The sequence below is a fragment of the Oncorhynchus nerka genome, linkage group LG19 (genome assembly GCF_034236695.1).
Source record: "Oncorhynchus nerka isolate Pitt River linkage group LG19, Oner_Uvic_2.0, whole genome shotgun sequence".
NCBI lineage: Eukaryota > Metazoa > Chordata > Actinopteri > Salmoniformes > Salmonidae > Oncorhynchus > Oncorhynchus nerka.
This window is the reverse complement of record NC_088414.1, coordinates 30441811-30467910: the sequence shown is the minus strand read 5'-3', so window position 1 is coordinate 30467910 and position 26100 is coordinate 30441811. Positions and strand designations below refer to the sequence as shown.

Sequence of the window (26100 nt, the reverse complement as noted above, 5' to 3'; positions counted from 1 at the left end):
CCAATCCCCAACTCTGGAATCATCTCTCCTTGTAGAACAGCCACGGGAGGTTTGGCTTGAATGCATTTATTCCAATATCACTTTTGGATGGAAATAAATTAATGAACAAATGACTAGCCCTGAGATACCTCTTCTCTCTCTGCATCTCTGCCTGGACTGTCGCCATCCCTACTGTTGCCCCGGGAAACCATGTTAATTAATCTTCATGCACAACAAAAGCAGAGCAATTAGTGCATTTTGGGTGAGATGGTTGGCTAATGTAATCAGGAAGGAGCACAGGTCTGGGACCTGGGAGGGGTCTAATTTATCTTACCAACACTTGAGACTAGAGGTCGACCGATTAATCGGAATGGCCGATTAATTAGGGCCGATTTCAGGTTTTCATAACAATCAGAAATCGGTCATTTTGGACGCCGATTTTGCAGATTCTTTTGTTTGTTACACCTTTATTTAATCTTTATTTAACTAGGCAAGTCAGTTAAGAACACATTCTTAGTTTCAATGACGGCCTTGGAACGGTGAGCTAACTGCCTTGTTCAGGGGCAGAACGACAGATTTTTACCTTGTCAGCTAAGGGATTCAATCTTGCAACCTTACAGTTAACTAGTCCAATGCTCTAACCACCTGCCTCACGAGGAGCCTGCCTGTTACATGAATGCAGTAAGAAGCCAAGGTAAGTTGCTAGCTAGCATTAAACTTATCATATAAAAAACAATCACTTAATCATAATCACTAGTTTTAACTACACATGGTTGATGATATTAGTTTATCTAGTGTTTCCTGCGCATTCGCGAAAAAGGACTGTCGTTGCTCCAACGTGTACCTAACCATAAACATCAATGCCTTTCTTAAAATCAATACACAGAAGTATATATTTTTAAACCTGCATATTTAGCTAAAAGTAATCTAGGTTAGCAGGCAATATTAACTAGGTGAAATTGTGTCACTTCTCTAGCGTTCATTGCACGCAGAGTCAGGGTATATGCAACAGTTTGGGCCGCCTGGCTCATTGCGAACTAATTTGCCAGAATTATACGTAATTTGCCAGAATTTTACGTAATTTACGTAATCAATGACATAACATTGAAGGTAGTGCAATGTAACAGGAATATTTAGACTGTTGGATGCCACCCGTTAGATAAAATACGGAACAGTTCCGTATTTCACTGAAAGAATAAATGTTTTGTTTTCGAGATGATAGTTTCTGGATTCGACCATATTAATGACCTAAGGCTCGTATTTCTGTGTGTTATTATGTTATACGTAATTAAGTCTATGATTTGATAGAGCACTCTGACTGAGCGATGGTAGGCACCAGCAGGCTCGTAAGCATTCATTCAAACAGCACTTTCGTGCGTTTTGCCAGCAGCTCTGGTGTTTATGAATTCAAGCCTATCAACTCCCGAGATTAGGCTGGTGTAACCAATGTGAAATGGCTAGCTAGTTAGCGGGGTGCGCGCTAATAGCGTTTCAAACGTCACTCGCTCTGAGACTTGGAGTAGTTGTTCCCCTTAACGCTGCTTCGAGGGTGGCTGTTGTCGATGTGTTCCTGGTTCAAGCCCAGGTAGGGGCGAGGAGAGGGACGGAAGCTATACTGTTACACTGGCAATACTAAAGTGCCTATAAGAACAACCAATAGTCAAAGGTATATGAAATACAAATGGTATAGAGAGAAATAGTCCTATAATTCCTATAATAACTACAACCTAAAACTTCTTACCTGGGAATATTGAAGACTCATGTTAAAAGGAACCACCAGCTTTCATATGTTCTCATGTTCTGAGCAAGGAACTTAAACGTTAACTTTCTTACATGGCACATATTGCACTTTTACTTTCTTCTCCAACACTTTGCCAGAATTTTTCATATGTTCTCATGTTCTGAGCAAGGAACTTAAACGTTAACTTTCTTACATGGCACATATTGCACTTTTACTTTCTTCTCCAACACTTTGTTTTTGCATTATTTAAACCAAATTGAACATATTTCATTATTTATTTGAGGCTAAATTGATTTGATTGATGTATTATATTAAGTTAAAATAAGTGTTCATTCAGTAGTGTTGTAATTGTCACTATTACAAATACATTTAAAAAATCAGCCAATTAAATCCGTATCTGCTTTTTTTGTCCTCCAATAATCGGTATCGGCGTTGAAAAATCATAATCGGTCGACCTCTACTTGAGACTCACAACTAATGTTAACGAAGAGTCAAAAGAGAATGGAGTAGAGTCAATGAGTAATCCATCAGTGATCTGCTCCTATTTCATCTGAAAAACAGATATCAGTTGGTGACAGTCAGATGCATGTCTGCTTTCTATTACAGGATGCAGCTGTTTCATATGCATCCAGTGGTCCCTGTTTACTCTTTGAGTACAGCGAGCACCATCCCCCGCTCTCTGCTTCTACAACCAGACTGCTGTGGGCAGAGTGAGGTCGTAAATTCCTAAGGAAGACCCTGCCTCATGGACACACAGTTATAGAGAGTCGTTTTCATGGAGACAAAGGAAATCCTTCCACCTCACAGAACGTGAGGTACGAACAAATTTCATGTTCCAGAGATAGTGTAAAAGATCGGTTAAGAATCCAGCTACGAACTGGTGCGTTTGCCACAACTTGGGAAGCTCATGGGAGACGGTGTGGCCACATTACCATACCGCTGTTTATATAATATGAGGTTTACATCTAATTGTTATATAAGATGAATGAGGATGATACTGTTTGAATAATGGTGTAATATGATTGTGGACTGTTTAATGAAGAAAAATACAATTCCCCTTTGATTTGAACTAAATCAGAGGACTACCCCTGAGCCCAGTTAGGGCCAGACATCCTGAGACAGCCCTCTTCTGCCATTCTGAATAAAACCCCACTTTGAGAAATTATCAGTAGACCATGTTTTTCTCCATTAGGAGGGGGACTAAAAGTTGCAGACCATTGCTGAATATTTTAACCATACCACGTGGTTAAACTCTTAGACTATCGATACCGACAGAATAAGAACAAGTCTTTGATATTGATTACTAGTCTGCAGCTAGGAATTCGGCATCATTGAATGCGAAGAACGACAACCACCAAAACATCAATTCTATAACGAATGTCACTCTGAACCATCCCCTCTAACCACAACCGAGAGAGACGGACAATCCTACAAAAGAAATGAACTTTTCACCAGCGATCAAGACGACACACTGAGCGTAAATATATATATTGATTGCAATTGTTCCCGAATGAGTGAGCGTTCATGTGTAAGGGATTAGCATTTTAATTGTTATAATTAACTCTGTAGGGACTTCTTAGTCAACCCTCCCATTGCCCCTTTGTCTAACAAGCTGCCATGCCGGTTCAGCCCACTAGGGCACATTCTATCATTTCATGTGACCATATTTACTGTTTGTTTATGCATTCCTGTGAATTACTTAGTTAGTAATAAATAAATGATTTAAGACAATTGATGTATTTATTTCACCTTTATTTAACCAGGTAGGCAAGTTGAGAACAAGTTCTCATTTACAATTGCGACCTGGCAATGTATAACAGATAACCAACAATTTACGACATTTGGAATGAGACTAACTTCCCAAGTTGTGTAAAATAAATAAATCATTAATCAGAAGACTATTGATCAGATATGAAAATATCTGAAAGGTTATATTGGGAAATTATAACTTTGTAATCTGAATACTTTCCTTTGTGCCCTGATTTCCTAGTTAATTACAGTTACATGATTATTCAGTTTAATCGCGTAATATTAATTAATGGAATCTTTGATTAAAAAAACGAAGTCTTCAATTTAATGATAGTAAAGACATGACAACATTGATCTTACTATTAAACAATCATGCAAAGACGTATGTAACTCATACAGTATTGCTTAGCATAAGTCAAAAGGAACAACCGTAAACTTTGAGAGAACTGTGTTGGGGTTGTCTTGGGTATTTCAGTCAGCATGGACGGTCAGGTGAGGCCAATCGATAGCCTGTGATACCTATTGATCTGCCGGGGGCTGTCTGTGGGACTGTGGGGCTGTGCTAGCTGTTGTTGTAGAGCCAGCACAGTAACAGCCAGCAGGCCTTACCACTGCTGTACTTTCTAGAAGACAGAGGCGAGAGGCGAGAGGCGAGGGCGAGGCGAGACAAACGAGGGACCTTCTTTCTACAGAGCCAAGCAGCCATGCTAAATCATTTCGGCAGCTCTTCCCAGAGCAATTTAGCAACATCTCAGATTCACTATATCATCTCCTTCCATAGACACAGGCTATGATATCGAGAAACAAGACAAGCACCATGTGAAATATTAAAGACCTAGGAACATGGGAAATGAGGTGTAGCAGAGGAGTGCACGCTGCAGTAGTTTCTGCCGCACTAGGCTTTCTCAGAGACATGGAGAGAGCGGGGGGTAAGATGAGCAGAGTATTGTCCCCTATGAGATGAGAAGGGGGGCAGTGGGCAGGACAAGCATGCAGGTGGAGAAGACATGGCTAGGTTTTCTTTAAGAGTATTGTCCCCCATGAGATGAGAAGGGGGGCAGTGGGCAGGACAAGCATGCAGGTGGAGAAGACATGGCTAGGTTTTCTTTAAGAGTATTGTCCCCCATGAGATGAGAAGGGGGGCGGTGGGCAGGACAAGCATGCAGGTGGAGAAGACATGGCTAGGTTTTCTTTAGAAATCCATACATGTACATTTCCAATGTCTGAGTTAATGGCTGAATGGCATTAGAAATGTGAAACATATAAGATCCTTTGTTAATGTCATAAGGAACATGCAACAGAACAATAGGTATTTATATTTAAGCAGTCTCCACCACCATTACCCACACTATGCACCAGCACAGTGACAGAATAAAGTCCTGAGCCTGAATCCAGAAGGAACCGGTACCTGACCTGAGGGCAACTCCCCACTCCTCTGCAGACTCCTCCCCATGATTGATAGTGTGGGCTCTGAAGCCTGCCTAAAACAGGACCCTTGTATCATCACAGAACACTGCATTTCCCTCACCACTGCCTGAGTGCAGTTGATAAAGCACTGGGCTACTTTTTCCTATTGATTGTGTCAACGGTAATAGTGTATGTTGCTTTCGTCCTTAATCACATCTGGTCTGTAATGTTGAGCAGAATGGATTACAACAAGCCTAAATCACACTAGGCTGATCATCAACATTTGTTTCAGTTATTTCAATTGAAAGGAAGGAATTTGATAGCAAATTTCTTTGCCAGGAATTATTCTGGAAATATATGAGCTGCAGAAATAAAGGAAAATAAGACATTATGTAAAATCCCTCGAAGAACAATATCAGTTATATGAAGATGGTGAAATAACATGTGAGTAGAGTCATAATGGCAAAGATCTCCCTCCCTCCAAATGTTTCTGCTACACATATCAATAAAACTATAGAGCCAATAAACATGCATTGCACACATTTGAGTAGTTGGACACTGACTCCATGTCCCATTTCTATCCATACAGAACCATACAGAACACAGATCAAGGAATAACTGCAGGGGAAGTACTGGTGGCCAATAACACTGTATACTGTGGCTCCTCTGACGCAATGTGGCTTTGAGACATGTGGTTTGAATGTCAGAGCCTAATCCGGACCGGGAATTAGAAAATAGATTATTTTATATTAGTGTACATCAGCATTCTTTGGGGGGGAAAACCTCTGAAATACCTCAAAGTCCACAGTCAGCTCTCTGATAACTGAACAAGCCTTTTGGTCCCGGAGAGATTGGGAAGGGATCGAGCGTGTCAGCAAAGCAGCATCTTGGATACACTTTACCAAAGACTCTTTGAAAGTCAAACATCAAATGTTCCCCAATAATGTCATTTTTTACAATACCATTTGTTCCAATATATCTTCGTATTACAGTACAGGTAGTGCCACAATATTAAGATATTTGGGGAAATTCTATGAAAGGATGTTGTTTCTTTTCAAAATGGCATATATGTTTACCTCAACGGGGATTAGAATCCTAATCTTTGATTCCAGAGCCATGGTTCAGAACCTCCGCTCCATTTACTCTCCAAACAGCCAACCGAAATGACCTATTTACAAAAAAAATAAAAAATACCTTATCTAGCCCAGCAGTCATGTGTGTTTTCCTGAGGGAGGGAGGGAGGACTGTGATATTTTGGTGCGACCGGCACTTTGAAGCCAGAGAAGAGGAAGCGAAGAGGCTGGTTTAAGGATAAGACAGGCCCATGGAAAGGAGGATTAGCAGGATTTAGAGTCAGTGTCGTGGGTGTGTAGCTCACAACACAAAATATGCTGTTTCTATCTTAGTCACTGTTCTGAAACTTTGAGAACCCTTCAAAGCGGAGACCATGACTTTGTGAAAAGCTTCGAGGTGGGAGGTAGAGAACACAAAAACACAATGAGTTATAGGTCACTGAGGTCAATACACCTACTGTATTCTCTGGCTTAAATGGTTGTCTCATACACTATGGGATCTTCTGAAGCTTTTGTAAAATGGATGACACACCTATGACAAAACGTGAAGTAGGTCTCCATATGAGACAATGACAACAAACATGAAGACAACTCTGGTAAATCCAAGTTTTCAGCAGCTCTGCTGACAGGGCATTGTGACAACGTGTACTGTAAGGGAGGGGGCTCTGCAGCAAATAAGAAGACGATTTCTGAAATTCACATTAGCGGTGAGCTAAATTCAGTGAGGTTCAAACGATGGGAGAATCTGGAGAAAATAACGATGCTCCGAGATGGACGCAGTGTTTTGACTTAGGGATGAAAGGCGACCAGAATAAAGGGATGCGAGAAACAAGCCTGGGTACATTCAGCAAACAGGGCTGCATGCAGCTCCTCAGCATATTCAGGCTTCACGTATTGTTTGGGGGATGGTGGGGATGGAGTCACTGGAGGTGGGCTCAGGCTCTGCGGTGGGTTTAGTGCCGTATTAACCAAGCTTTTCAGACGGCTCTCTGGGTGGTTTCTCCCCTGCTCTCAGTGTGCAGAGTTGGACTAACTACCCTAAGTAGAGCACGCTACTTAATAGGACTTAAAGTGAGTGCTTGTAACTCTCAACAGACATATGAGCCCTTCTTCAGTGTAACACACTAGATTATTCATTACTGCAACAACAGCTGACACAAATAGAGGTGCACACACACACACACACACACACACACACACACACTAATCAGTGTTCTGGGAGCCTAGAGGTGGATATTGGACTGCTCTCTCTGTTACTGCACTCCTCTGTTTGTAATCTGATAAGGGCTGACTGAAGAGCCTCTTGCTGGTGAGGTCAAATGAACTCCTTTTCCATTCTCTATATAGAGGTACAGAGTGGCAGTAGGGTAGAATGTGTTAGGGAGGTTGGGAACAGGGTCAGTACTATGGACTGCACCCCCCCATCCCATCCCTCTCTCCTTGTGCACTCTGGTAATTGAGTCAGTCCTGTGTATCAGGAAGCATCAGGCAGAGAGGACTGAGGCTGCCAGGGCTTATTTAGGTTAAGATTGTTATGACACTGAAACATTCCCAGCAAAGTGCTCAAAATAAATACACACTCAAGTCAAGGAAATCCCTGACGGAAAAAATGTTTTTGTTCAAATAATGAAAGTTGTTTGCGGGGGGTGGGACAAAACAAAGGGATACTGAGTCAAGAGTCTGGTTCTCTCATCTCTCCTACCTTGCAGAATCCCTCGCTTCTCATCCTTTATTTCTAACCTTCTTATCTATCCAATTAAAAAGTCTAGAGGAAATGTTCTGATTTATATGCAGCTTGTTTTCTTCCATATAAAGGAGAAATACTGAAGGTCGTAAGGAGTGGTCACAATCACAGACTCCGGGACAGGAGAGTAGTGCAGACCACCCAGAGGAACCAGGGGTGAAGGAAGGAGACTACGATGTGTAATCACAACATCCTATGGTCTAGTATTTCATAACCATGGCAGTCAAACCATGCTAAAATCACTACGTTAACATCTGTCCACTGGTCAGTACTATTAGAATTAAACACAGTCTTAACAGTCAATCACCATTAACCTTTCTTCCTTAAGCACCAGCTAAGCCCAGCCACGAGCTGTTTACACCCTTACCGTCGATCAGAAAGTACCGGAGCATGAGGTCCAATATCAACAGGCTCAGAGACAGTTTCTATCGACAAGCCATCAGACTGCTGAACACTTGACCTGGACTGACCACCTGGACTGATTCTCAGCACCTTAGTACACATGCACTCACTCAGGCACGCACTCAGGCACTCACTCAGGCACGCACTCACACACCCACACATTCATGCTACACACACACATCACAACTGCTGCTACCAGACTTATGTTTTCTAAATACTGCACAATTTAAAACACTTGCCCCCCTATTCCCTCTTCTCAAACACACGTAAATATTTAACAATAAATTGTGCCTTCCTGTATTATACTGATGCTAAAATGCTTATTTTATTTACTTTGTTCATATTCTTATCTTTTCATATTTATTATTGTTGTTGCATTGTCGAGACGAAACCGGCAAGTAAACATTTCATTGGATGGTGTATACCACACCTGTATCCCGTAGATATGACTAATAGAACATAAAACTGTTAAATGAAGAGGTCCCTGCCTGTAAAAGACCGTGATCGGCCTATTACAGAGCTCTGATTGGCCCATGCTTGGTTCTTTAAACGGTGTTGAGGGCAGCAGTAGTGAAACAGAATTTAGCCAGCAGCACAGCCAGCCGAGCAGCCAGCCAGGGCAGCCAGCCGAGCAGCCAGCCGAGCAGCCAGCCAGGGCAGCCAGCCGAGCAGCCAGCAGCACAGCCAGCCGAGCAGCCAGCCAGGGCAGCCAGCCGAGCAGCCAGCAGCACAGCCAGCCGGGCAGCCAGCCAGGGCAGCCAGCCGAGCAGCCAGCAGCACAGCCAGCCGAGCAGCCAGCCAGGGCAGCCAGCCGAGCAGCCAGCAGCACAGCCAGCCGAGCAGCCAGCCAGGGCAGCCAGCCAGGGCAGCCAGCCAGGGCAGCCAGCCGAGCAGCCAGCCAGGGCAGCCAGCCGAGCAGCCAGCCAGGGCAGCCAGCCGAGCAGCCAGCCGAGCAGCCAGCCGGGGCAGCCAGCCGGAGCAGCCTGCCGAGCAGCCAGCAGAGCAGCCAGCCGGGCAGCCAGCCGGGCAGCCAGCCGTGGCAGCCAGCTCCGTAGAGTTATGGGGGCCAGCTGGTGCCTGATGTTCCGGAGGCCCCCAGGGTCACACATCACAGCTGTGATGTCACTAATGGGCTCCAAATGCTGCCGAGGTTCCGCAATGCACACACTGCTGCCTCCATGCTATCTCCATTGAGACGGCCAGGCTGGCCATGTGGCTCTGACTGATGTGGCTCTGGTGTTATTAGATTTATTCTGCTCATCCCCACAGGTTGTGGTCACTTGTTGATGTGGGCTAGATATGGGGGTTGGGGTGAGGGCAGCACCGGATGCCTGCAGCTATGTCTGCTTTATGATGTGGCCATGCCCCTTGCTCAGCTCATCCATCTCTCTCTCAAATCCTGTACGAGCGAGGCAGGGTAGGAAGAAGGAAGGATTGTGAATACGAATGTGAGAGGTTAGGAGTTCTGTGGCTAGCTCCGTTACAGAATGTAAAGAGCAGACTCAGCGTATTTTGCTGCGTAGCCATTGTCAAAGACACCGAGTCAATCACTGTGGAGTAAATTGCCATGGCAACCGCCTCCACTGCATGCCTTGCAAACCCTCCCCTGGTCAGAGGAGCAGACAGAAAGAACCCTGCAATCTCCAGAGGAAAGTCCGATTTTCAGGCATTCAACCTGGGAACATTTAAACATGAAGCATACGTACCTAAACCATATTCACTGGCTAAACTGGGGGGGTGCTAAGACAATTGCAGCATGACCTTGTGCAGGGAAAATGGACGTATGAGATTGAATTGAGTGCTAATTAGCATCTATAGTGCCTCTTTGTAGGAAATGACTTTACAAGCCATATGGCCAAGCTCAGCTCAGGACCTTGATGCAATAATGAACATTCTAAAACGAGAGGCCACAACACAGTGTCTTCCTTCAATGACTAGATGATTTAAAGAAAGATTGGAGAGCTACTCCCAATACAGCAAATATTAGAAAACGATTGTGGTGTCAGTCACAAAGAATCTGATCGACAATTTGCCTGAACTTGCTGTTATAATCCAAGGACAAGCTAAAAAAAAACCTGTTCTGGGAGAGCCCTCAAGTTAAAAGGACAGTGGCATTTAGTGAGTCACTCTACAATGAACACAGCTATTAGGAAAAAATAGGGACAAAATGGCTGCCAGGAAAATAAGTCTCTCCACCCTGATGTACCCTGGAAAGACAGGAGAGGGCGAATGAAGGAATTCACTCCAGCTTTTTAGATACAAGGAATAATTATCCCTTGCAGTGAATATAAAACAGATCTAAACTGGAGAATGCATCCTGTACCCCATCACCCTGCCCCTGTTCTCCTTGGGTCTGAATGCGCAGGCTGTTGAGGAGAAAATTGTGGCGTTTTACTCACTGACAGCGAAGGAGGGTGGCGGCGGCGGCTAGTGGGGGGCTATATCTTCACATAGCAATTAACAGTGGTGAAGTCCGCATTCAAGGACAAATTGCAGGATAAGGTGCAATAAGCTGGCCCCACGAATCTGCCTCTCTCGCTCCCTTTAACACACACACTGTCAAATTCTTATGCAAAGCACACACACACACACACGCACAGTGTACAATGAACATACCTTACATACATGCAGTACTTGACTGGGGCAGGAGTACCGGCATCTTAAATGTTCTAGGTACTGCTTGAGCTCCTGTTCCTCTTATGGAATATTAGCTCAACAGTATCTTGGAGCTAAATAGAAACAGTACCTGCACCCAAAATGAGTACAGACACCTATTTCAGTCCAAGTCAAGCACTGCATACATGGCAGCTGATATTGAAACACACACACACACACACACTGGATGTGGTGACTGATAGACCAGTCACACCAGCTGGGCTCTCTTTGTGCTTCGGATGTGGTCACCTAGCAACCAGTCACACCAGCTGTCGGTGAGGAATGGGAAGAGGAGGAACGGTGCAGGATCAGGGCGGGGCTGGCACTGCATCAAGACTCCCCCTACCATATCACCAGCAGCACATCGCCCCTGCCTCGCCTACAGTCTGCAGCTAGCCTAGCCACCCCGCCTCGCCCGCTTCAGCACACAAAGAGAGCCCTAATACTACTCACATGGCAGTTTCATCACTCCAGAAGCTACGTGTCTGTGCATTACAATGAACCTCAGGACTGGAGACACATTCTGAGAAACAGACACAGTGTATTATAATACACTTTGATTAGGCTGGTGAACACATGGTTAGAGGGGGTTTGTTACTGCTACACACGATGGCATCTGAGAGCCATGTGGGTTTCAGAGTGTACTGCGTAATACACGGACCAAAGGCAGACGTGTGGGTTTCACACAGAAAACGACAGATGATATGGACAATCATATCACATCAAACTGTACATATTGGCACATGCAGTCATACAACCAGCAATAAAATCAGTGTGTGAAGTGCATCTTATTAAACATTCATAGCATGCAACAGCCAACAGTTCCTAGAGTTAGAGAGAGACAACAGATTTACATTTACATTTACATTTAAGTCATTTAGCAGACGCTCTTATCCAGAGCGACTTACAAATTGGTGCATTCACCTTATGACCTCCAGTGGAACAGTAGTGCATCTAAATCTTTTCAGGGGGAGGGGGGGGGGTGAGAGGGATTACTTTATCCTATCCTAGGTATTCCTTAAAGAGGTGGGGTTTCAGGTGTCTCCGGAAGGTGGTGATTGACTCTGCTGTCCTGGCGTCGTGAGGGAGTTTGTTCCACCATTGGGGGGCCAGAGCAGCGAACAGTTTTGACTGGGCTGAGCGGGAACTGTACTTCCTCAGTGGTAGGGAGGCGAGCAGGCCAGATCTGAGATTCAATCCAAAAGAAGGTCTAGTGCCTTTAAGCAGACAATGAACTTTTGACAGCGTCTCTCGTTTAGGAAAAACATCCCCATTTTGTATAAACGCTAAAGAGGTTTGGCATGTTATTAGTGTAATTCTCATGCAGGTATGACTGTGATGGTACAGTATAACCATGTGACTGACGGTTAGGGGTGAAGACAGCCATGAAAATAAAACAACCGTCAAAACCGTTTAAACAGGCTTACATTCATTATTATTATTATTTTTATGTAGATAAAGCAATTCTTATTTAGCTAACTTAGTCGGTCTGTCTTTTAAACGGTCTACATCTCCTCTTTCCAACAGCTAATCCCACGTTGGAGTAGAATCTATAGGCTATGCCACTTTAGTTTTTAAAAAAGAGGACTTTCTTTTATACAATGCACATTCTCATTGCTTGCTAGTAAATACATAAATTGGTCTTCTCTTAAAAAAAGGTTGGATGTGTCTGACCATTCATGAATTATTCAACAGCAGTTGACAAGGTTGTTCTGGCTCTGAGTCTATCGCCTCCAGTATGTCCATTCTGATAGTTTCCTAAAGTAGCCTGTCAAACGCTCCCGTCATGTCATATTTTCAGTAAAGGCCCTTTCTAAAAAAAAAAAGTCTGTTATTTTTGTCAGAATAATTATGAAGAAAATAATAAATACGAGCACATTTGTTTATGACACCGTTCACGCCAACTGCGAAAATATCGTCCTGCCACAATCCCTCAATTATTTATTCGGAACAAGTTTGTTGTGTGAATTGAATTAATACATTTCTCTCTGCCTGTTTTTTTACGTTCGAAATGCATCAGTGCAGCAAGCAGCAAGGTATGAATTTAGCCAATGTGATCACACCACACCAGAGCTTGGCTACATGTCTCTATCACCATTCAAACTTTCCCATCCGCTCATTGTAGACTATTTTATAGCTATTCAGCAAGCAAGAGGTTTGATCGATGCCTATTAGTTATTTAAAAAAATGCTCTAACTATATTGCTATTCATTGTGTACCCGGAAAGTATTCAGATCCCTTCATTTTATCCACATTTTGTTACGTTACAGCCTTATTCTAAAATTAACTAAACTGTTAATTTCCCCTCATCAATCTACACACAATGGGCTGACAAAGCAAAAACAGGTTGATATTTTAGCAAATGTATTAAAAAATAAAAAACTGAAATATTACATTTACGTAAGTATTCAGACCCTTTACTCAATACTTTGTTGAAGCACCTTTGGCAGCGATTACAGCCTCAAGTTTGATTGTATAACGCTACAAGCTTGGCACGCCTGTATTTGGGGAGTTTATCCCATTCTTCTCTGCAGATCCTCTCAAGCTCTTTCAGGTTGGATGGGGAGCGTCGCTGCACAGCTCTTTTCAGGTCTCTCCAGAGATGTTAGATCGAGATGGTGCCAGGTTTCCTTCAGACGTGACGCTTGGCATTCAGGCCTATGATTTCAATCTTGGTTTCATCAGACCAGAGAATCTTGTTTCTTATGGTCTGAGAGTCCTTTAGGTGCCTTTTGGTGCCTTTTACTGAGGTGCCTGTCATGTGCCTTTTACTGAGGAGTGGCTTCTGTCTGGTCACTCTACCATAAAGGCCTGATTGGTGGAGTGCTTCAAAGATGGTTGTGCTTCTGGAACATTCCCTCATCTCCACAGAGGAACTCTGGAGCTCTGTCAAAGTGACCATCGGGTTCTTGGTCACCTCCTTGACCAAGGCCCTCCTTCCTTGATTACTCAGTTTGGCCGGGCGGCCAGCTCTAGGAAGAGTCTTGGTGGTTCCAAACTTCTTTTTAAGATGGAGGCCATTGTGAACTTGGGGACCTTCAATGCTGCATACATTTTTTGTTACCCTTCCCCAGATCTGTGCCTCGACACAATCCTGTCTCGGAGCACTACAGACAATTCCTTTGACCTCATGGCTTGGTTTTCGCTCTGACATGCACTGTCAACCGTGGGACCTTATATAGACAGGTGTTTGCCTTTTCAAATCATGTCCAACCAATTGAATTTACCACAGGTGGACTGCAATCAAGTTGTCGAAACTTATCAATGATGATCAATGGAAACAGGATGCACCCGAACTCAATTTCGAGTCTCATAGCAAAGGGTCTGAATACTTACGGTATTTCTGTTTTCTTATTGTTAATACATTTGCAGTGCCCGGTCTGAGGTGTCTTTTGCTCTCTCTTCCTCCTTGCGGATCTGAATTGGGATGTGTCTGTTTGGGTCTGTTTTTCCACTGGCCTTTTCGGAACAGGTCCGACTGTCCTCGGGTACAGTCAGAATTTTTGGGACCCGTGAAGAACTCTACTTTGAACAACATATTGCCACAGAGAATGAGGTTATGTGAATTGTTCGGAACAGTGGAGGGCAAAACGCATCGGACTTGGTGTGAATGGTTTAGTGCTTCAAAATCAGAAATCTATATTCTTTCAGTAATTCCTCTCCAATCTGATGTTTCTTCATTTGTAAACCTGACTAATACTTAGAGGTAATAATAACTTGAATAATAATGAAATGATTCTGATAATAACAAAGTGTAATGGTAATAGTGAAGTTGCAGAGAAAAGCAACGTGTTTGTTTTGAGTTTGATCTTTGCCAATCCCCCCTCCCAGCGGTTATGACGGTGACCATGTACATTGTCCTGGCCAATAACCGTAACCTGAAATTCCAAGACCGTCACAGCCCTACATCCAGGTTTGGTGAGTTTCAGTTTCCTGGTGTGAGATCGCTCCAGACTGGGTCAGTGAAATATGCTGATCAGACTTCATGTGAGACTGAATGTGAATAGAAGTCCTGGACATTATTGTGTACACACACAAACATGCATGTGCGCACGCACAGACATAAGTCCAGCATGTTTCCATCCATATTGATCCACAGCTGCCTCATATCTAAAACAAAATAGACAACACTGCCTAGGCTCAAAGTGACAGAAATCGTAAGGGGCCTACTAGGAGACAGTGACTTGGGGCAGCCATGCAGTGAGCCCCTAGGGTGGGATATTAAAGTCGAATCAGCCTGCTATCTCCACACTGCAGCTCTGTCCTCCTCTAAAGCCTGCTGGACTTACATCTTGCCGTTATTAACAGGAATAATAATGAAGAAATAACAGAGGGAGCACAATCCCATTCTCCTCAATCAGCAGAACAAAAAGCAGCGGAGATCTGACTTCTCCACAAGAGAGGGGGGGGGGGGGGGGTTCCTTAGTTAGTCTGCCGACCGTGGCCTCAGATGCCTGTTTGATGACTGATACAATCAGAGTGGTCCAGACACAAGAGATTAGCAGTCAGTTTAACCATATCTGTAAACACTCAGCTAGGACTGGGTCTATAGTACTGGAGCCTGGCCTCTTGCAGCACTGAGTGGTGTTGGACAGCCAGGAGAAGAGAAGAGGGCATTCTAACGAACAGGGTCAGATGCATTATGACGGGGCAGAATTGTCTTTTGCTCCCAGCAAGGACACGAAATCAACGACGCCATCGCTTAAAAAAAAAAAAAAAATTGCAGATGTCGCTCTACCACTGCCGACACCCTTTAGAACGTGGATGTAATGTCCTCTCTCTATGTCAGGTCATCAGGGCTGTTTGTGCCTCCTGATGTGTCCTCGGTGTCTCTCTGGGGCTGACCAGGCCAGGGCTGTGGCTGCCTGCTGAGGTAGAGGCACTTTAACCTCTCAGAGGAGCCCTCACGCACTGTCATTACCTCCATTTCTACTACTCTATTGTACCGAAAACCTTTAAACTGCCTTAAGAGCCTACGGACAGCTGGCCCTTTGTCTTTACAGCTGCTAATTGCTGCACTTTGAGTGGCCTCCTGGCAGTGTAAATGGATTCATATGGATATTAGTCATTTAAATGTTCATATGCCTTATGGTGCATTACAACCCCTCATAACAAGGCAATGTTCTTTTCATGGTTGGGCTGTAGAGGTCTATTCTATCTCATCTGAGTCATGAAGATCCTGATGAAACAGCCAATTCACGTATTGATTATCAGTAACTAGCCTATATGGGTGTTTACATTCCACTGCAGGTCTGTTAGAGAGCTGGGAACCAAGGCAGCAAAAGAGTCCATCTCCTGCCTGACCTCTGTCTGCCTTCCTTTCTGACTGAGTGATGGATGGATCGCTGTGGGACTTTCTGATGTCAGTCGAGCTCTCTGAAGAAGCGTCAGTCTTTGATCGGAGCCATCTGCACCGTTTCTGATGAAGCTTCCCACCTCAACCAAGCTGCTTAGTCAAGTCAGGGGTGTGTGGTTATGTCTCAACAGACAAATGAGTTGCACCTCGTCAGTGAGTCGCCCCTGACCCATGGACTCAACGTCCTGGTGCTGCTGTGGACCGGTTGGTTTCTCTACACAGCACCTAACAACCCAAAATGGGATGATCGACCTGCAGGAACACATAAAGCTTGGCCCAGGCATACACCAGGTAACACCTTATTGTGGTAAAAGGAAACGTCTTTGGGATGAAATAACATGATTCTTTATTCTCTTCTTTATTTATCTGTTATTTTACCAGGTAAGTTGACTGAGAACACGTTCTCATTTACAGCAACGACCTGGGGAATAGTTACAGGGGAGAAGAGGGGGATGAATGAGCCAATTGTAAACTGGGGATTATTAGGTGACCGTGATGGTTCGAGGGCCAGATTGGGAATTTAGCCAGGACACCGGGGTTAACACCCCTACTCTTACGATAAGTGCCATGGGATCTTTAATGACCTCAGAGAGTCAGGACACCCATTTAACATCCCATCCAAAAGACAGCACACTACACAGGGCAGTGTCCCAAATCACTGCCCTGGGGCATTGGGATATTTTAGACCAGAGGAAAGAGTGCCTCCTACTGGCCCTCCAACACCACTTCCAGCAGCATCTGGTCTCCCATCCAGGGACAGACCAGGACCAACCCTGCTTAGCTTCAGAAGCAAACCAGCAGTGGTATGCAGGGTGGTATGCTGCTGGCAAATTTTGAATGATTAGAAATGACATCAGTATTTAAACATACTCTTTACTTATTCCAGCTCTTATTCCAGGTTGCATGTTCCCTAGAGCCTGAATAGAAACGACCTTATAGGAACAGCAAAACAAACTATACGGCATTGCCTCTCAATATCAACAGAGACAGAACTAAACACAAGAGACTTCTTAGGTATATTTTTGATTCATGTTTGTTTCAGATGTTTGTATAATGACTCAGGGTTAGTAGTGCTGAATGTGACCTTAGTCTGACATCGATCTGAGTCCAACTAACATTCTGGAGGTGAACTGGGTGTTGACGTGTGCCAGTGTGAGTGAATGTGTGACCTACCTGCTTTCCGTCCAGTGTGTAGATCTTCTTGACCACGCCGCTCTCCAGCTTGATGGCCTCTGTGATGTCGGTGAGCACCTGTTCGAAGGAGTGCGCCGTCTTCTTGTTGAGCAGCACGCGGACGGCCTTCCTCGGCTTCACGCCACTCCGCATCACCGTCACCAGCTTGGGGCGGACAAACTCCTTACCCTCCCGGGCCTCGTTGGCCTGCTTGCTGGCCAGGCTCTGCAGGTTCTTCTGGCTGGCCGAGGCCTTCACGTTCACAGACCAGTTGGGGTTGACGTTCTTCGTGTAGTCGACCTTCTTGTAGACGTTCTCAGACGCACAGACGTAGCTCTCTCCTGAGGGGGTGAGAGGAGAGACAAAGAGAGAACGCCGTAAGGAATATGAAATAATCTACTTTGTTTGACATAAACTGAGGAAATATTTGCTTCAAAAGGAACCCAACATCAGTACTATCGTAAGTAGAGGTGTGGAGTTAAAGCTTGTAGGATAAACAGCTCAGATGTCACATAGACCTTCGTGAGGGAGACAATACCCACATCTTCATGTAAACTATGCATCCCCACTACATCTGATCTAAATGCATGGATTCAAGATAAACTGAGGACAGAAAAACAGCCTCCTACTCAAACGGGACAATCTAGCTCTACCGTATCTCATAGTGTGTTGACAAACTAGCAGTTATTCTCCCAGAAGTTTAAAAAACGAGCCAGTGACGTGTGCTTCCACCCTGTCAGTAATTGCTATAGCATCTCCATGAACCTAATCCAAAGCCTGGTGACCTGTGCACTGAACCCTCCCCCAATCATCAAACAGCAGGAGACTGCTCTGACAGAGATACGCCATCCCCCATTCTCTCAAACACATAGAGAACATACAATATTGTAATGTCGTACCAGTTCATGAGTCCTCCTCCACCATGCTCTATTACAGCAACACACGGTGACAATGACATGGTCCTCTTAGTGGGTGTATCAAGTTCTTAACATCAGCTGATGGAATGACCTTAGATCCTAGGTGTGGTAATGCTCTCCAATTTGTCCTAGTTTCAAAAATACTGATCATGAAGACCTGTGGTTCTACTGTGACCTGCAGGAGGAGGGTGGTTCTACTGTGACCTGCAGGAGGAGGGTGGTTCTACTGTGACCTGCAGGAGGAGGGTGGTTCTACTGTGACCTGTAGGAGGAGGGTGGTTCTACTGTGACCTGTAGGAGGAGGGTGGTTATACTGTGACCTGTAGGAGGAGGGTGGTTCTACTGTGACCTGCAGGAGGAGGGTGGTTCTACTGTGACCTGCAGGAGGAGGGTGGTTCTACTGTGACCTGTAGGAGGAGGGTGGTTCTACTGTGACCTGTAGGAGGAGGGTGGTTCTACTGTGACCTGTAGGAGGAGGGTGGTTCTACTGTGACCTGTAGGAGGAGGGTGGTTCTACTGTGACCTGTACGAGGAGGGTGGTTCTACTGTGACCTCTAGGAGGAGGGTGGTTCTACTGTGACCTGTAGGAGGAGGGTGGTTATACTGTGACCTGTAGGAGGAGGGTGGTCCTACTGTGACCTGTAGGAGGAGTGTGGTCCTACTGTGACCTGTAGGAGGAGGGTGGTTCTACTGTGACCTGTAGGAGGAGGGTGGTTCTACTGTGACCTGTAGGAGGAGGGTGGTTCTACTGTGACCTGTAGGAGGAGGTTGGTTCTACTGTGACCTGTAGGAGGAGTGTGGTCCTACTGTGACCTGTAGGAGGAGGGTGGTTCTACTGTGACCTGTAGGAGGAGGGTGGTTCTACTGTGACCTGTAGGAGGAGGGTGGTTCTACTGTGACCTGTAGGAGGAGGGTGGTTCTACTGTGATCTGTAGGAGGAGGGTGGTTCTACTGTGACCTGTAGGAGGAGGGTGGTCCTACTGTGACCTGTAGGATGAGGGTGGTTCTACTGTGACCTGCAGGAGGAGGGTGGTTCTACTGTGACCTGTAGGAGGAGGGTGGTTCTACTGTGACCTGTAGGAGGAGGGTGGTCCTACTGTGACCTGTAGGAGGAGGGTGGTTCTACTGTGACCTGTGGGAGAAGGGTGGTCCTACTGTGACCTATGGGAAAAGGGTGGTTCTACTGTGACCTGTAGGAGGAGGGTGGTTCTACTGTGACCTGTAGGAGAAGGGTGGTCCTACTGTGACCTGTAGGAGAAGCGTGGTTCTACTGTGACCTGTAGGAGGAGGGTGGTTCTACTGTGACCTGTAGGAGGAGGGTGGTTCTACTGTGACCTGTAGGAGAAGGGTGGTCCTACTGTGACCTATAGGAGAAGGGTGGTTATACTGTGACCTGTAGGAGGAGGGTGGTTCTACTGTGATCTGTAGGAGGAGGGTGGTTCTACTGTGACCTGTAGGAGGAGGGTGGTTCTACTGTGACCTGTAGGAGGAGGGTGGTTCTACTGTGACCTGCAGGAGGAGGGTGGTTCTACTGTGACCTGTAGGAGGAGGGTGGTTCTACTGTGATCTGTAGGAGGGTGGTTCTACTGTGACCTGTAGGAGGAGGGTGGTCCTACTGTGACCTGTAGGAGGAGGGTGGTTCTACTGTGACCTGTAGGATGAGGGTGGTTCTACTGTGACCTGTAGGAGGAGGGTGGTTCTACTGTGACCTGTAGGAGGAGGGTGGTTCTACTGTGACCTGTAGGAGGTGGGTGGTTCTACTGTGACCTGCAGGAGGAGGGTGGTTCTACTGTGACCTGCAGGAGGAGGGTGGTTCTACTGTGACCTGTAGGAGGAGGGTGGTTCTACTGTGACCTGCAGGAGGAGGGTGGTTCTACTGTGACCTGCAGGAGGAGGGTGGTCCTACTGTGACCTGTAGGAGGAGGGTGGTTCTACTGTGACCTGTAGGAGGAGGGTGGTTCTACTGTGACCTGCAGGAGGAGGGTGGTTCTACTGTGACCTGCAGGAGGAGGGTGGTCCTACTGTGACTTGTAGGAGGAGGGTGGTTCTACTGTGACCTGTAGGAGGAGGGTGGTCCTACTGTGACCTGTAGGAGGAGGGTGGTTCTACTGTGACCTGTAGGAGGAGGGTGGTTCTACTGTGACCTGTAGGAGGAGGGTGGTTCTACTGTGACCTGTAGGAGGAGGGTGGTTCTACTGTGACCTGTAGGAGGAGGGTGGTTCTACTGTGACCTGTAGGAGGAGGGTGGTTCTACTGTGACCTCTAGGAGGAGGGTGGTTCTACTGTGACCTGTAGGAGGAGGGTGGTTCTACTGTGACCTGTAGGAGGAGGGTGGTTCTACTGTGACCTGTAGGAGGTGGGTGGTTCTACTGTGACCTGTAGGAGGAGGGTGGTTCTACTGTGACCTGCAGGAGGAGGGTGGTTCTACTGTGACCTGCAGGAGGAGGGTGGTTCTACTGTGACCTGCAGGAGGAGGGTGGTTCTACTGTGACCTGCAGGAGGAGGGTGGTCCTACTGTGACCTGTAGGAGGAGGGTGGTTCTACTGTGACTTGTAGGAGGAGGGTGGTTCTACTGTGACCTGTAGGAGGAGGGTGGTCCTACTGTGACCTTGTAGGTAGTGTACTGTAGGAGGAGGGTGGTCCTACTGTGACCTGTAGGAGGAGGGTGGTCCTACTGTGACCTTGTAGGTAGTGTACTGTAGGAGGAGGGTGGTCCTACTGTGACCTTGTAGGTAGTGTACAGTAGGAGGAGGGTGGTCCTACTGTGACCTTGTAGGTAGTGTACTGTAGGAGGAGGGTGGTCCTACTGTGACCTTGTAGGTAGTGTACTGTAGGAGGAGGGTGGTCCTACTGTGACCTGAAGGAGGAGGGTGGTCCTACTGTGACCTTGTAGGTAGTGTACTGTAGGAAGAGCAGTAACGGGACAGGTCTCTGTGGATCAGGGGTTTCATCACACCAGGGCCAGATATAGGTGTTCTCTATAGACCAGTGACAGGATGACATCTATACTGGCCTCCAGTTAAGAGAGTCAGGGATAAACATTTGATATACAGAGAGACTAGCTACATGAAAGTGGCTAGAAATGAGGTATAACTATTCAACCCACATGACCCTAAAGTGGAGAGGAGAAGCGAGCGTAATGTTTTGAGGCTGAAGAGAGAGAAGAGGAGAAGAGACAGGACAGTCAGTGGATAGACTGATGATCCCTGTCACAGAGAGGAAGCAAATCAGAGAAAGATAGATGTAATCTGCAGGAGCGAGAGCTGGGAAACAAAACTCATCAGGCTGGTGATGAGAGCTAGCTAGGGGCCAGAGGAGCAATGACACACCAGAGGACAGGAAGACCAGAACAGAAATGACACACCAGAGGACAGGATGACCAGAGGAGCAATGACACACCAGAGGACAGGAAGACCAGAAGAGCAATGACACACCAGAGGACAGGAAGACCAGAGGAGCAATGACACACCAGAGGACAGGAAGACCAGAGGAGCAATGACACACCAGAGGACAGAACGACCAGAGGAGCAATGACACACCAGAGGACAGGAAGACCAGAAGAGCAATGACACACCAGAGGACAGGATGACCAGAGGAGCAATGACACACCAGAGGACAGGAAGACCAGAGGAGCAATGACACACCAGAGGACAGAACGACCAGAGGAGCAATGACACACCAGAGGACAGGAAGACCAGAGGAGCAATGACACACCAGATGACAGGAAGACCAGAGGAGCAATGACACACCAGAGGACAGAATGACCAGAGGAGCAATGACACACCAGAGGACAGGAAGACCAGAGGAGCAATGACACACCAGAGGACAGGAAGACCAGAAGAGCAATGACACACCAGAGGACAGAACGACCAGAGGAGCAATGACACACCAGAGGACAGAATGACCAGAGGAGCAATGCCACACCAGAGGACAGGAAGACCAGAGGAGCAATGACACACCAGAGGACAGAATGACCAGAGGAGCAATGACACACCAGAGGACAGAATGACCAGAGGAGCAATGACACACCAGAGGACAGGATGACCAGAGGAGCAATAACACACCAGAGGACAGGAAGACCAGAACAGAAATGACACACCAGAGGACAGGAAGACCAGAACAGAAATGACACACCAGAGGACAGGAAGACCAGAGGAGCAATGACACACCAGAGGACAGGAAGACCAGAGGAGCAATGACACACCAGAGGACAGAATGACCAGAGGAGCAATGCCACACCAGAGGACAGGAAGACCAGAGGAGCAATGACACACCAGGGGACAGAATGACCAGAGGAGCAATGCCACACCAGAGGACAGGAAGACCAGAGGAGCAATGACACACCAGAGGACAGAATGACCAGAGGAGCAATGACACACCAGAGGACAGAATGACCAGAGGAGCAATGACACACCAGAGGACAGGATGACCAGAGGAGCAATGACACACCAGAGGACAGGAAGACCAGAGGAACAATGACACACCAGAGGACAGGAAGACCAGAGGAGCAATGACACACCAGAGGACAGGAAGACCAGAGGAGCAATGACACACCAGAGGACAGGATGACCAGAGGAGCAATGACACACCAGAGGACAGGAAGACCAGAGGAGCAATGACACACCAGAGGACAGGAAGACCAGAGGAACAATGACACACCAGAGGACAGGAAGACCAGAGGAGCAATGACACACCAGAGGACAGGAAGACCAGAGGAACAATGACACACCAGAGGACAGGAAGACCAGAGGAACAATGACACACCAGAGGACAGGAAGACCAGAGGAGCAATGACACACCAGAGGACAGGAAGACCAGAGGAACAATGACACACCAGAGGACAGGAAGACCAGAGGAGCAATGACACACCAGATGACAGGAAGACCAGAGGAGCAATGCCACACCAGAGGACAGGAAGACCAGAGGAGCAATGACACACCAGAGGACAGAATGACCAGAGGAGCAATGACACACCAGAGGACAGGATGACCAGAGGAGCAATAACACACCAGAGGACAGGAAGACCAGAACAGAAATGACACACCAGAGGACAGGAAGACCAGAACAGAAATGACACACCAGAGGACAGGAAGACCAGAGGAGCAATGACACACCAGAGGACAGGAAGACCAGAGGAGCAATGACACACCAGAGGACAGAATGACCAGAGGAGCAATGCCACACCAGAGGACAGGAAGACCAGAGGAGCAATGACACACCAGAGGACAGAATGACCAGAGGAGCAATGCCACACCAGAGGACAGGAAGACCAGAGGAGCAATGACACACCAGAGGACAGAATGACCAGAGGAGCAATGACACACCAGAGGACAGAATGACCAGAGGAGCAATGACACACCAGAGGACAGGATGACCAGAGGAGCAATAACACACCAGAGGACAGGAAGACCAGAACAGAAATGACACACCAGAGGACAGGAAGACCAGAACAGAAATGACACACCAGAGGACAGGAAGACCAGAGGAGCAATGACACACCAGAGGACAGGAAGACCAGAGGAACAATGACACACCAGAGGACAGGAAGACCAGAGGAGCAATGACACACCAGAGGACAGGAAGACCAGAGGAGCAATGCCACACCAGAGGACAGGAAGACCAGAGGAACAATGACACACCAGAGGACAGGAAGACCAGAAGAACAATGACACACCAGAGGACAGGAAGACCAGAGGAGCAATGACACACCAGAGGACAGGAAGACCAGAGGAGCAATGACACACCAGAGGACAGGAAGACCAAAACAGAAATGACACACCAGAGGACAGGAAGACCAGAACAGAAATGACACACCAGAGGACAGGAAGACCAGAGGAGCAATGACACACCAGAGGACAGGAAGACCAGAGGAGCAATGACACACCAGAGGACAGGACAACCAGAGGAGCAATGACACACCAGAGGACAGGAAGACCAGAAGAGCAATGACACACCAGAGGACAGGAAGACCAGAGGAGCAATGACACACCAGAGGACAGGAAGACCAGAGGAGCAATGACACACCAGAGGACAGGAAGACCAGAGGAGCAATGACACACCAGAGGACAGGAAGACCAGAGGAGCAATGACACACCAGAGGACAGGAAGACCAGAACAGAAATGACACACCAGAGGACAGGAAGACCAGAGGAGCAATGAAACTGACAAACCTTTACTTTTCTTTACTTTGAAAAGCAGTGGGCTTCTTCTTCCACATAGTCAGCCCTGAACTCCCCCAGATCTGCCTGTCAGTGGGCTTCTGCTTCCACATAGTCAGCCCTGAACTCCCCCAGATCTGCCTGTCAGTGGGCTTCTGCTTCCACATAGTCAGCCCTGAACTCCCCCAGATCTGCCTGTCAGTGGGCTTCTGCTTCCACATAGTCAGCCCTGAACTCCCCAGATCTGCCTGTCAGTGGGCTTCTGCTTCCACATAGTCAGCCCTGAACTCCCCAGATCTGCCTGTCAGTGGGCTTCTGCTTCCACATAGTCAGCCCTGAACTCCCCCAGATCTGCCTGTCAGTGGGCTTCTGCTTCCACATAGTCAGCCCTGAACTCCCCCAGATCTGCCTGTCAGTGGGCTTCTGCTTCCACATAGTCAGCCCTGAACTCCCCCAGATCTGCCTGTCAGTGGGCTTCTGCTTCCACATAGTCAGCCCTGAACTCCCCCAGATCTGCCTGTCAGTGGGCTTCTGCTTAAACATAGTCAGCCCTGAACTCCCCCAGATCTGCCTGTCAGTGGGCTTCTGCTTCCACATAGTCAGCCCTGAACTCCCCCAGATCTGCCTGTCAGTGGGTGTAGGTGACAGGTCACATGGTTGATGGACAGAGCTCACTCTACATTTACATTTTACTAGATGCTCTTATCCAGAGCAACTTACAGGAGCCAATAGGGTTAAGTGCGTCGCACAAGGGCACCGACAGATCTGTCACGTAGTCGGCTAGGGGATTCAAACCAACAACCTTTCGGTTGCTGGTCCAATGCTCATAACCGCTAGGCTACTTGGCACCTCCTTCCTACTCATTATATTCTCTGCATTTGTTCCAGACGGCACACAGAGAAGGTGCTGTCATTGAGACGTGATCAAAGCTACATAGCCTACGGTAGCATGTTCATCCCTGGAGAACGCACACAATTATTTACATGTCTTTGCCTAAGCAAATGAATAAGTTAAGTCTAAAATGAGCTCTTTGTGCATCAAAACACTGTTATAATATAATATTCCGTGTCTAGCTGAAATACTAATGTGAATTTCTACTAAAGTCTTCCTACCTGTGGTGCTCATGATGATATGTTGTGTCATGAGATCCAACACAGTATCATAGGTATATTTCTACAGATGTTTTTCCAATGGAAAGTGAATAAATTACGCTAGCACATAACGCTACATCTGAAACTGTGGCTGTCCTGTGTAAAAGAGCCGAGACAGCAGAAACAGCTTTTCAAACAGTGTTATGACAGCATCTACCTAGAGTGCACTGCTTACTCACAGCACCTGGAAAGAATATATTTATCTCTCTCTTTCATCCGATCTAGCAGATTCTGTAGTAGGACGGTGGAGAACTGCCTGCTACCTCTCACTATTTTAATTGAGCGAGTCTATACAGTAGGGCATTCTGCCCAGCAACAGTGTAAATGGCAACCCTCAACACTTCCATCCAGGTAAGCAGGTCCTGATTTCTCCTAAGGTCAGATCGTAAGAGTCAGCCAGTCCCACTAAGCCTTATGCCTGGGTGGACTGTCAGCTTGGGCTGAGATCCAGTACTCTGATCCGTACAGTACCGTAAGGTCCAGAGGCCTGTAAAGGTGGTGCAGCAGTTAACTCGGGCTAATACTGTATCATGTAAGCCTTCCTCTAAATGGTCTTCCGTAAAGGGTATTTCGGCTGTTCGTGCACACGAAAGTC

General features: G+C 46.7%; 1 protein-coding gene across 2 annotated transcripts in view; it reads right to left on the bottom strand.

Annotated features, from left to right (window-relative positions):
- The window catches only part of LOC115101370 (neuronal migration protein doublecortin-like), a 121852-nt gene that overhangs the window by 73078 nt on the left and 22674 nt on the right, over nucleotides 1–26100 (bottom strand). For both annotated transcript variants that reach the window (XM_065004861.1, XM_065004862.1), the window contains exon 3: nucleotides 17280–17620. In XM_065004861.1, the coding sequence (XP_064860933.1) occupies nucleotides 17280–17620 (341 nt within the window). The remainder of the gene's footprint in view (nucleotides 1–17279; nucleotides 17621–26100) is intronic.